Source organism: Mobula hypostoma, chromosome 8 (genome assembly GCF_963921235.1).
Source record: "Mobula hypostoma chromosome 8, sMobHyp1.1, whole genome shotgun sequence".
NCBI classification, from domain to species: domain Eukaryota; kingdom Metazoa; phylum Chordata; class Chondrichthyes; order Myliobatiformes; family Myliobatidae; genus Mobula; species Mobula hypostoma.
Genome location: NC_086104.1, coordinates 155,872,974 through 155,886,386, shown reverse-complemented (window position 1 = coordinate 155,886,386; position 13,413 = coordinate 155,872,974). Strand labels below are relative to the sequence as shown.

At 45.2% G+C, this 13,413-nt stretch overlaps 1 protein-coding gene across 2 annotated transcripts in view; it reads left to right on the top strand.

The window, feature by feature from the left end:
* Positions 1-7,290: 7,290 nt before the first annotated feature.
* The window catches only part of npc1l1 (NPC1-like 1), a 72,736-nt gene continuing 66,613 nt past the window's right edge, over positions 7,291-13,413 (top strand). For both annotated transcript variants that reach the window (XM_063057177.1, XM_063057176.1), the window contains exon 1: positions 7,291-7,486. In XM_063057177.1, coding sequence (XP_062913247.1) covers positions 7,433-7,486 — 54 coding nt within the window. In that variant the 5' untranslated portion in view covers positions 7,291-7,432. The remainder of the gene's footprint in view (positions 7,487-13,413) is intronic.

Genomic DNA, 13,413 nt, shown 5'->3' with positions numbered 1-13,413 from the left:
GGCGACACTTGCGGGCTACCCACAGCACTTCATAAACGATGACACAAATAAGATCATAAGATATTGGAGCAGAACTAGGCTATTCGGCCCATTGAGTCTGCTCTGTCAAACAGTATGGCTGATCCATTTTCCTCTCAGCTCCAATCTCCTGACTTCTCCCCATATCCCTTCATGCCCTGAATAATCAAGGATCTATCAATCTCTGCCTTAAATATACAGAAAGGCTTGGCCTTCACAGCTGCCTGTGGCAAAGAATTCCACAGATTCACCACTTAATGGCTGAAGAAATCCTTCCCCATCTCCATTCTAAAAGGATACCCTCTATTCTGGGGCTGTGTACTCTGGTCATAGACTCCCCCACCATCGGGAACATCCTCTCCACATCTACTCTATCGAGGCCTTTCAAGATTTGATAGGTTTCAGTGAGGTCACCCCTCATTCTTCTGAATTCTAGTGAATGGAGGCCCAGAGCCATCAAATGCTCCTCATATGACAAGCTGTTCAATTCTGGAATCAGTTTGTGAAGCTCCTTTGAACCCTCTCCGAATTCCGCACATTTCACTGTATGTTTTGACGTCTGTGAGACAAATAAAGCTAATCTATATATCTTTCTATACGTTTATAAGAGAGGCAGGAGGCTAACTGGCAAAGGACACACTATACAGCAATACTGTACAGTGTATGAAGAATTCAAGAAAATATTGGATGTAAACAGCCAATTAACAGTAACAATGCCATCACCCATTGCTTCATCAAAGACACATTTAATACAAAACACACAGTAACAAACCACAGCCAAGAAACTCCACTCAGAATCAGAAGAATCAGTCAGGTTTAATATCACCGACAGATGTTGTGAAATTTGTTGTTATGTGGCAGCAGTACAATGTAATACATAAGATAAAAACTGTAAATTAAAGTAATTATATATATTATATAGTTATATTAAATAAGTAATGCTTAAATAAAGGAGTGAGGTAGTGTTAATGGGGTCAATGTCCATTCAGAAATCGGATGGCAGAGGGGACGAAGCTGCTCCTGAATCGTTGAGTGTGTGTCTTCACACTTCAATGTATCAGCAAGATCTGTCTTAATGGATTTTCTGTCATGCGACTGGACTCGCAAAGGAGGCTGCAGCTGTTCTTGCATTTCACTCATGGGAAAATCAATTTTCCATTTCACAATGACTGCTGCGAGAAAAAACAAGACAGCCTTGGCAAGAATGGAGTATGAAGTGGACAGTCCAACAGCTTCTTCCTCTCTCCGCCATCAGGGTTCAGTACGGACAACGACCCTATCAATACCACCTCGCTATCTCGCTCTCTTTTTGCACTATTTGGTATATGTCATCTTGTAACTCACGGTACTTTGACATGTATTGCACTGACTGCTGCAGGAAAACAACAAATTTCATACCATTAGTCAATGCTTAAGCCGGTCTCTGATTCAATGGGATTTAAAGGTGAGGTGTACGTGAAGAATGCTGTTATATTTAACAGAATATGGTAGTACAGGAACAAGCCCCTTGCAGTACAGCCCATAGTAGTACAGAAACAAGACCTTTGGCCCACAATGTCTGTGCTGGGCACGGACAGATTAAGCCTAACCTCTTGGGCTTGTACGTGATCCGTATCCCTCCATTCCCTGTATGTTCACATAGAAAAGTACAGCAGAGAAGCAGGCCCTTCAGCCCATCTAGTCCGTGCTGAACCATTTAAACAGCCTACTCCCATCGAGCTGCACCGGAATCACCGCTCTCCATACCCCTCCCGCCCACGTATCTACCCAAACTTCTGTTCCATGTTGAAACCGAGCTTGCACGGACCACTTGTGCAGACACACTCTCACAACCCTCCGAGTGAAGAAGTTCCTCTCATGCTCCCCTTAAACTTTTCACCTTTCACTCTTAACCCATGACCTCAGTGGAAAAAGCCTGCTTGCATTTACCTTATTTACACCCTTCATAATTTGTATAACTCTATCAAATCTCCTCCTCCTCCTCCTATTCATGAGTCTATCTGACTTAAAAGCCACTACCAAATCTGCTTCCGCAGCTCTCCCTGGCACCCACTACTTTGGGTAAAAATAACGTGCCTGCAAAACTTCTTTGTCCTCCTCTCACCTTAAGCCGCTAGTAATTGACATTTTCACCCCCGATGAAAGATCTGACCATTTACCCTATAATTACATAGTTTTATAACTTCTATCAGGTATCCCCTCAGGCTCTGACACTCTAGAAAGAGCAAATTAAATTTATTGACCCTCTCCTGATAGCACATATCCTGTAATCTAGGCAGCATCCTGGTAAACATTGGTGTGGTACGGTGTAGCATAGCGGTTAACATAATGCTATACAGCGCCAGCAACCCGCCGCTATCTGTAAGGACTGGGGCGGTCCCACTCTCTCAACCTCAGAAGTCTGTGTCCAGTGGTACGAACGAGCATCACAAGCGGGGTCTTCCCTGGTTGCAGTGGATGACCATGACGTCTTGTGTGCCTTCGCTCTCCACGCAGCACTGCAGAGACGTTTCCTGGCCGTTGGGTCCTATTGCAGATCTCATCCGCCCAGTCTGCCGGGGCTGGCTGTGCGTGCTAGGACAAGGCATGTCCCTGTCTCGCCCGGGTATGAGGGCCACCGGCTACCCTCACCTGGTTTAGCCCGCCCCTCGGAGCGGTGGCCGCTGTCGCATGCCAACGGCTGCTTGGAGCCACAGGTGAGAGCTGAGTGCCTGGTAAGGGCCAAAGGTGAGCGAGCTGGCCGTCTCTAAATAAAATAAAATAAATACCTCACTGTACCCTCTCCAACCCCCCCCCCCCCGTAATGGGGGCAACCAAAACTGCACATATTGATGCCATACCTTCCAAAACATATTGCAATAATACTACATAGTTCTAGGAAATTTACAAAACAGATCAATGTCACTTGGTCCATTATATATTTTGCACATTGGAACTATAGAGATGCATTTTGAGGCCATAGTCAGGCAACTGGCAAATATTTTACACCTTGGAACTGTTCAGGTGTGTTACTCATACCTGGACAGTCCAGGAGTACAGGTACATTACATCCTTCAGAAATACTGGCTTATGTGGTACAGATTCAATGTAGAATTCTGATTCAGATTTACTTATCATTGAAACATACGGTGAAATGCATACTTTGTGTTAATAACCAGCACACCAAACAATGATCTGAGGGCAGCCCACAAGTGCTGCCAACATAGATGCCCACGATGCTCGGCAGAACAACACAGAACACAGGACAGAACATTCCTAACCGACAAAGCATTAACAATGAAACAAGCCCCATTCCTCCCACCCACACACTCCAGCAGATGTATGGATTCGCAGACATTGGGCTTTTGACTTTCCCTACGGTCTTCTCCGCTGTGTGATGAACTGAGGCAGAGGCTGCGGCCTGCTCCTGGCTTCGTGTCCGAGGACTGAGGCTGTGGCCTGCTCCGGGCTTTGTATCTGAGGACTGAGGCTGCGGCCTGCTCCGGGCTTCGTGTCTGAGGACTGAGGCTGCGGCCTGCTCCGGGCTTCGTGTCTGAGGACTGAGGCTGTGGCCTGCTCCAGGCTTCGTGTCCGAGGACTGAGGCTGCAGCTTGCTCCGGGCTTTGTGTCTGAGGACTCTTTTTGTCTTTAAATGCTATTTGCTTACTTTTATTGTTAGCACGATTTGTTTTTTTTTCTCTCTCTCCCTCTCTGCACATTGGGTGATTGTTAGTCTTTTTTTAATGGGTTCTTTTGGGTTTCTTGTTTTGTGGCTGCCTGTAAAGAGACGAATCTCAAGGCTGTATACTGTATACATATTTTGGTAATAAATTTATTTGAACTTTGGACTTGCTGAGATTTGCAGACTTGGGATTCCCACCATTGGCTTCGACATCCAGACTTTTGACCAGCCTTTGGACTATTGCTGGGTATTTGCCATGAGCACCACAGATCTCTGCGACCAGCTGTACAGCGTTAGGGTTCTAGGTTTCTCAAGCACCTGTATTTACTAACTGTTGTCTTAACAAGAGTCGTTTAGCCCTGGTGTTTTCTGTTTAACCTTGTCAACTTAATTATGACTGGCATGGATTTCCCGCATTCTATGATTATTTAATACAGATACCCCATTTAGTGCTCATCACGGGGTCCTTGTCTTCAGTTTGATTTGCATCACAGGTTTCGCTCGTTCGCGCCACCGATGTTCTGTTTAAGTTCCTACGTATAGCCTCCTATTTCTGTCTCAACATGGGGGGTCTTCTGTTCCTCTGTGCCTGGGTCCAGTCATTTGCCAGCGTTCACCGTGATAGGTATTATGGCTGGGATCATTTCTCGTGTCCATGGGATTAAGGGAATACAGGCTAGCATGATTGATTTACGAAGATTCTCTGACTTTGCTGTAGAATTCTGTGTGCAAAGAGTGGGCCGATGTGGGCATGCTATGTTGGCTCAGGAACATGCGGGCCAACACTTGCGGGCTGCCCCCAGCACACTCTTAGGTTGTGCTAGTTCTTAATACAAACAATGAATTTTGCTGTATGTTACAATGTATATGTGATAAGTAAATTTGAATCCGAATGTCCTTGTTTCCTGATAGTTCCGACTCCAGTGGCAGATCCCTGACCAAAATCACGGAGACGCTTCCTCTCCGCACAGACGGTGTCTGACCTATCATGCCCCAGCTTCTCAATTCAGTCGCCCTCCCCCACCCACCTACCTTCCCCCTTACCTGGTCTCATCCAGCATCTTCTAGCTTGTACTCCTTCCTCTCTCCAACCTTCTTATTCTGGCTTCTTCCCCATTCCTTTCCAGTCCAGATGAAGGGTCGGCCCCTGAGATGTTGGCTGTTTACCTTTTTTTCCATGGATGCTGCCTGACCTGCTGAGTTCCTCCAGCATTTTGCGTGTGTTGCTCTGGATTTCCAGCATCTGCAGAATCTCTTATGTTTATTATTTGATGAAGGCCTTCTTCCCTCCCCACAGATGCTGCCTGACTGTCTAAACAATTTTGTATGTGTTCCTACTAATACTTTCAGTATTTATTCTTTGTATTTTGGGTTTTGGCATCTGCAGTTTTTTGGGCTTCATTTACCTTCCTCTTTTTTTGACCCTATTTCTCCTCCTTCTCTCACCACTAAACCCATTGCCTTTTTGAATTTTACGTTAGTGTGGGCTTTGAACACAGATAGTAAATGAGAGCAGGCTACTTAACCACAACAGGCAGCACAGCTACACCCCAGTCCTGTCTGTATCCACCAACAACAAAGTTCAAAGCACTTTTAAGTAGATTTATTATCAAAGTACACACAGCTCTGTGCAGAGGCCTTAGGCGCACGTAAAAACATTGCAGCGGTCCCCAACCACCGGGCCACGGACCGGTACCGGGCCGCAAAGCATGTGCTACCAGGCCGCGAGGGAATGACATGATTTGGTGATATGAGTCAGCTGCACCTTTCCTCATTCCGTGCCACGCCCACTGTTGGAACTTGAACACACGCAAGGTCATTACGCACGTGAGGTCATTACCCACACATCATCCATGTCAGCGCGGGAAGGAGATCAACTCCTCGAGCTTGCAAATGACAGTGGGCTGAAAAGTATGTTTGACATAACATCTCTGCCGGCATTCCGGATCAAAGTCAAGGCTAAATATCCTGAGATAGTCGCGAAATCACTGAAAACGTTGCTTCCATTTCCAACATATCTCTGCAATGAATGCAACGAAAACTAACTTGCGGAATAGACTGGACATAAGGAACCCCCTTCGAGTATCGCTGTCTCCCACCACCCCTCGATGGGACCGTCTTGTTGCAGGGAAACAAGCCCAGGGCTCCCACTGATTCAGCGATATTGGTGTGTTGCAATGATTTTATATGTTCATACGAGGAAAATGTGTACTGTGTTTAATATCCAAACGTTACTTAAAATGTTATGATGCTATTGACTTATAAGTGACTTATAATTGACTTATCACTACATTCATGCACTGTGTTACATAAAACCTAAAATAACACTAACATATAGTAAAAGCAGGAATGATATGATAAATACACAGCCTATATAAAGCAGAAATAATGTATGTACAGTGTAGTTTCACTGAACAGAATTGCCAAAAATGATTTGTAGAAAAAAAATGAGCACACACACGCATGTGCACTGGTGCCCGCGCAAGGCTTCATGGTCATGGTAGTGTTTCTCGGGGTAAACACAACGTATTTGACTGCTACTCTTGGCCGTTGGCAACCCTAACCCCCCCCCCCCGGTCGGCTGGTCCACAAGAATATTGTCAATATTAAACTGGTTCGCAGTGCAAAATAGGTTGGGGACCCCTGCTGTAAAGCAAAGATGCTTTCAAAATTAATGAAAAGTTTCTAAATATCAAAAAATGCAATAAGGTGCAGTAAACAGTAAAAATCCAAATCAAATCAATATTTGGTATGACCACCCTTGGCCTTTAAAACCTGCATCAATTCTTTTACATACACAATCATGCAGTTTTATAAGAAAATCGACGATAGGTTGTTCCAAACAGCTTGGAGAACTTCCCACAGTTCTTCTGCAGACTTAGGCTTGCTTCTGTCTCCCGAGGCAATTCCAGACAGCTTCGGTGATATCAGGGCTCTGTGGAGGGCATGCCATCTGAAACCACATAAAATACCTCGGGTGCCTAAGACTATTGTCACCATATACTGTGCTGAAACCTATACACAAAGACTGACAAACGATCAACGTGCAAAAGAGGACAAACTGGGAAAATTAAAAATAAATAACCAAATAAATAAATAGATAAATATCTAAGACATAATCAGGCCATTCGGCCCATTGAGTCTGCTCTGCCATTCCATCATGGCTGATTTGTTTTCCCTCCTAACCCCATTCTCCTGCCTTCTCCCCGTAACCTTTGACACACTTACTGATCAAGGACCGAGCAACCTCCACTTTAAATATACCTAATGACTTGGCCTCCATGTAAATTAACAAATAGACACAAGTTGTCAGGTTTCTACCTGATAGGATTTTCTTCTCTTCCTGAGTGAGAATCCCTGAGTATTTTTTTTACAGGAGGAGGAGGAGATTACTTGGCATGCAGGAGAAGCCACAGATCAAGGTTACGAGTTTCCCAGCCAATCAAACTCTACAGCCAAGCCCGCTACATAAATATCACTGTACTGGCTAATAATTAATTGCTAAATGACAGAGGTTTACACTGTTCAAATTCAATTCCATGGGTTAATCATAACTGAAAATTGATAAGTATATTCTCTTCCTGACTGGTTGCTCCCCATCAGACCAGATTAACGATAACAAAATGCCCATAAACCTGATATAGGACCTCACTGTTGAGTGAGCTACCATTTGGGATTAACTCTCTGTTTAGGATTACCTGAGATTTATTTAACAGAAGCATAACTGTAAAGCAGAAGAGGGAGAAATCCAGAATGTTCACAAAGCTGCCAGCTGTTGTATTACTGCTGCTTGGTCACTCGTTCACGGTGAGTTTCTATCAGATTTCGTGAGTAAAATGTATTTTAATTGCCGCACGACTTTTGTTACAGTTCTACACTGGTATTTCCCGCTTTCTAGAGTAAGGGTCAGTTGCTATATAAATGTACCCAAGTGATACTTTGTTGGCACTTGATACCAAAGTGGATCTGTCTGCAGAGGGACTAGTGGGTACTCCAAGGACAGGAAATTGGGTCACTGTCAGGTGAGGGAAGGGGAAAGGGCAGGCAGAGCAGGGTTCCCCTGTGGCCATTCCCCTCAACAACAAGTATACCACATTGGATACTGTTGGGAGGGATGACTTACCTGGGACTAGCTGCAGTAGCCGGATCTCTGGCACTGAGTCTGGCTCTGTAGTGCAGAAGGGAGGGTGGAAAAAGGGGAGAGCGGTAGTGATAGGGGACTCGATAGTTAGAGTTGGAGATAGGAGGTTCTGTGGTCGTGACAGAGAATCCAGGATGGTTTGTTGCCTCCCGGGTGCCAGGGTCAAGGATGTCTCTGATCAATTGCATGACATTCTGAAGTGGGAGGGTGACCAGCCAGATGTCGTGGTGCACATCGGTACCAATGACATAGCAAGGAAGAGTGAGGAGGTCCTGGACAGTGAGTATAGAGAGCTTGGCAGGAAGTTGAAAAGCAGGACCTCGAGGGTGGTAATCTCAGGATTGCTACCTATGCTAGGTGCCAGTGAGGGTAGGAATAGGATGCTCTGGAGGAGGAACAAGTGGCTGAGGAACTGGTGTAGGGGCAGGGATTCAGATTTCAGGATCATTGGGACCTCTTCTGGGGCAGGTAGGAACTGTACAAGAGAGACGGGTTACACTTGAACTACAGGGGGACCAATATCCTTTCAGGGAGGTTTGTTAATGCTATTGAGGAGGCTTTAAACTAGATTTGCAGAGGGATGGGAACCAGAGTGCCGGAGCTGACAGTGTGGCTGGGGTGAAAATAAATGATATTGAAAGTTTAAGCAAATCCGCTGACAGAAAGGTTGTGGGTGGTGGTAAAAATCTTCTGAGGTGTATATATTTCAATGCTAGGAGTATTGCGGGGAAGGCAGATGAGTTAAGGGCGTGGATTGACACATGGAATTATGATGTTGTAGCAATTAGTGAAACTTGGCTACAGGAGGGGCAGGACTGGCAGCTTAATATTCCAGGGTTCCGATGTTTCAGATGTGATCGAGGCAGAGGAATGAAAGGTGGGGGAGTAGCAGTGCTTGTTATGGAAAATATTACAGCAGTGCTCAGGCAGGACAGATTAGAGGGCTTGTCTACTGAGTCCTTATGGGTGGAGCTGAGAAACAGGAAAGGTATGGCCACATTAGTGGGATTGTATTACAGACCACCCAATAGTCAACGAGACTTGGAAGAGCAAATCTGCAGAGAGATAGCAGGCAACTGCAGGAAACATAAAGTTGTGGTGGTAGGGGATTTTAATTTTCCATGCATTGATTGGGACTCCCATACTGTTAGGGGTCTAGATGGTTTAGAGTTTGTAAAATGTGTTCAGGAAAGTTTCCTAAATCAATACATAGAGGGACCAACTAGAGGGGATGCAATATTGGATCTCCTGTTAGGAAACAAGTTAGGACAAGTGACAGAAGTCTGTGTAGGGGAGCACTTTGGTTCCAGTGATCATAACACCATTAGTTTCGATTTGATCATGGACAAGGATAGATCTGGCCCTAGGGTTGAGGTTCTGAACTGGAAGAAGGCCAAATTTGAAGAAATGAGAAAGGATCTAAAAAGCGTGGATTGGGACAGGTTGTTCTCTGGCAAAGATGTGATTGGTAGGTGGGAAGCCTTCAAAGGGGAAATTTTGAGAGCGCAGAGTTTGTATGTTCCTGTCAGGATTAAAGGCAAATTGAATAGGAATAAGGAACCTTGGTTCTCAAGGGATATTGCAACTCTGATAAAGAAGAAGAGGGAGTTGTATGAAATGTCTAGGAAACAGGGAGTAAATCAGGTGCTTGAGGAGTATAAGAAGTGCACAAAAATACTTAAGAAATGAGAAATGAAATACTTAAGACATGAGGTTGCCTTGGCAGTCAAAGTGAAGGATAATCCAAAGGGCTTTTACAGGTATATTAAGAGCAAAAGGATTGTAAGGGATAAAATTGGTCCTCTTGAAGATCAGAGTGGTCGGCTATGTGCGGAACCAAAGGAAATGGGGGAGATCTTAAATAGGTTTTTTGCGTCTGTATTTACTAAGGAAACTGGCATGAAGTCTATGGAATTGAGGGAATCAAGTAGTGAGATCATGGAAACTGTACAGATTGAAAAGGAGGAGGTGCTTGCTGTCTTGAGGAAAATTAAAGTGGATAAATCCCCGGGACCTGACAGAGTGTTCCCTTGGACCTTGAAGGAGACTAGTTTTGAAATTGCGGGGGCCCTGGCAGAAATATTTAAAATGTCGCTGTCTACCGGTGAGGTGCCGGAGGATTGGAAAGTGGCTCATGTTGTTCCGTTGTTTAAAAAAGGATCGAAAAGTAATCCGGGAAATTATAGGCCGGTGAGTTTAACGTCGGTAGTAAGTAAGTTATTGGAGGGAGTACTAAGAGACAGAATCTACAAGCATTTGGATAGACAGGGACTTATTAGGGAGAGTCAACATGGCTTTGTGCGTGGTAGGTCATATTTGACCAATCTGTTGGAGTTTTTCGAGGAGGTTACCAGGAAAGTGGATGAAGGGAAGGCAGTTGATATTGTCTACATGGATTTCAGTAAGGCCCTTGACAAGGTCCCGCATGGGAGGTTTGTTAGGAAAATTCAGTCGCTAGGTATACATGGAGAGGTGGTAAATTGGATTAGGCATTGGCTCAATGGAAGAAGCCAAAGAGTGGTGGTAGAGAATTGCTTCCCTGAGTGGAGGCCTGTGACTAGTGGTGTGCCACAGGGATCAGTTCTGGGTCCATTGTTATTTGTCATCTATATCAATGATCTGGATGATAATGTGGTAAATTGGATCAGCAAATTTGCTGATGATACAAAGATTGGAGGTGTAGTAGACACTGAGGAAGGTTTTCAGAGCCTGCAGAGGGACTTGGACCAGCTGGAAAAATGGGCTGAAAAATAGCAGATGGAATTTAATGCAGACAAGTGTGAGGTATTACACGTTGGAAGGACAAACCAAGGTAGAACATACAGGGTTAATGGTAAGGCACTGAGGAGTGCAGTAGAACAGAGGGATCTGGGAATACAGATACAAAATTCCCTAAAAGTGGTGTCACAAGTAGATAGGGTCGTAAAGAGAGCTTTTGGTACATTGGCCTTTATTAATCAAAGTATTGAGTATAAGAGCTGGAATGTTATGATGAGGTTGTATAAGGCATTGGTGAGGCCGAATCTGGAGTATTGTGTTCAGTTTTGGTCACCAAATTACAGGAAGGATATAAATAAGGTTGAAAGAGTGCAGAGAAGGTTTACAAGGATGTTGCCAGGACTTGAGAAACTCAGTTACAGAGAAAGGTTGAATAGGTTAGGACTTTATTCCCTGGAGCGTAGAAGAATGAGGGGAGATTTGATGGAGGTATATAAAATTATGATGGGTATAGATAGAGTGAATGCAAGCAGGCTTTTTCCACTGAGGCAAGGGGAGAAAAAAACCAGAGGACATGGGTTAAGGGTGAGGGGGGAAAAGTTTAAAGGGAACATTAGTGGGGGCTTCTTCACACAGAGAGTGGTGGGAGTATGGAATGAGCTGCCAGACGAAGTGATAAATGCGAGTTCTTTTTTAACATTTAAGAATAAATTGGACAGATACATGGATGGAGGTATATGGAGGGATATGGTCCGTGTGCAGGTCAGTGGGACTAGGCAGAAAATGGTTCGGCACAGCCAAGAAGGGCCAAAAGGCCTGTTTCTGTGCTGTAGTTTCTATGGTTTCTATGGATGGGGAAGGTGTTGCCTTAATTTAATAATCTTATTAAAGTTATAAGTACGGAAAATGTTACAAAAGTTATACATATGCGAAGGTTGAGCGAGCTGGTGCTTTTCACTTTGGAGTGACGGAGGATGAGCGGAGACTTCATTCAGGTGTACAGGATGATAAGAGGCATAGATTGAGTGGACTGCCAGAGACCTTTTCCTAGGGCGACTTGAGCAGTGTATAAGAGTATAAGGTCCCACAACACCAGGTTCAGGAACAGTTATTACCCTCAGCAATCAGGTCCCACACCACCAGGCTCAGGAACAGTTATTACCCCTCAACCATCAGGTCCCACACCACCAGGTTCAGGAACAGTTATTACCCCTCAACCATCAGGTCCCACACCACCAGGTTCAGGAACAGTTATTACCCCTCAACCATCAGGTCCTACACCACCAGGTTCAGGAACGGTTATTACCCTCAACCATCAGGTCCCACATCACCAGGTTCAGGAACGGTTATTACCCCACAACTATCAGGTCCCACACCACCAGGTTCAGGAACGGTTATTACCCCTCAACCATCAGGTCCCACACCAACAGGTTCAGTAACGGTTATTACCCCTCAACCATCAGGTCCCACACCTCCAGGTTCAGGAACGGTTATTATCCCACAACCATCAGGGCCCACACCACCAGGTTCAGGAACAGTTATTACCCCTCAACCATCAGGTCCCACACCTCCAGGTTCAGGAACAGTTATTACCCCTCAACCATCAGGTCCCACACCACCAGGTTCAGGAACAGTTATTACCCCACAACCATCAGGTTCCACACCACCAGGTTCAGGAACAGTTATTACCCCTCAACCATCAGGTCCCACACCACCAGGTTCAGGAACAGTTATTACCCCTCAACCATCAGACCCCACACCACCAGGTTCAGGAACAGTTATTACCCCTCAACCATCAGGTTCCACACCACCAGGTTCAGGAACAGTTATTACCCCTCAACCATCAGGTCCCACACCACCAGGTTCAGGAACAGTTATTACCCCTCAACCATCAGGTTCCACACCACCAGGTTCAGGAACAGTTATTACCCCTCAACCGTCAGGTCCCACACCACCAGGTTCTGGAACAGTTATTACCCCTCAACCATCAGGTCCCACACCACCAGGATCAGGAACAGTTATTACCCCTCAACCATCAGGTCCCACACCACCAGGTTCAGGAACAGTTATTACCCCTCAACCATCAGATCCCACACCACCAGGTTCAGGAACAGTTATTACCCTACAACCATCAGGTCCCACACCACCAGGTTCAGGAACAGTTATTACCCCTCAACCATCAGGTCCCACACCACCAGGTTCAGGAACAGTTATTACCCCACAACCATCAGGTTCCACACCACCAGGTTCAGGAACAGTTATTACCCCTCAACCATCAGGTCCCACACCACCAGGTTCAGGAACAGTTATTACCCCTCAACCATCAGACCCCACACCACCAGGTTCAGGAACAGTTATTACCCCTCAACCATCAGGTTCCACACCACCAGGTTCAGGAACAGTTATTACCCCTCAACCATCAGGTCCCACACCACCAGGTTCAGGAACAGTTATTACCCCTCAACCATCAGATCCCACACCACCAGGTTCAGGAACAGTTATTACCCTACAACCATCAGGTCCCACACCACCAGGTTCAGGAACAGTTATTACCCCTCAACCATCAGGTCCCACACCACCAGGTTCAGGAACAGTTATTACCCTACAACCATCAGGCTCTTGAACCAAAGGGGATAACTTCACTTGCCCCATCATTGAAATGTTCCCACAACCTATGGACTCATTTTAAAAGATTTTTCATCTCATGTTCTCAATATTTATTGCAATTTTATTTATTATTTTTGTTTCTTCTTTTTGTATTAGCACAGCTTGTTGTCTTTTTCACCCTGGTTGAAGACCCAGTTTGTGTGGTTTTTCATTGATTCTATTGTGGACTTAATAAGTATACCCGCAAAAAAATGAATGTCAGGGTTGT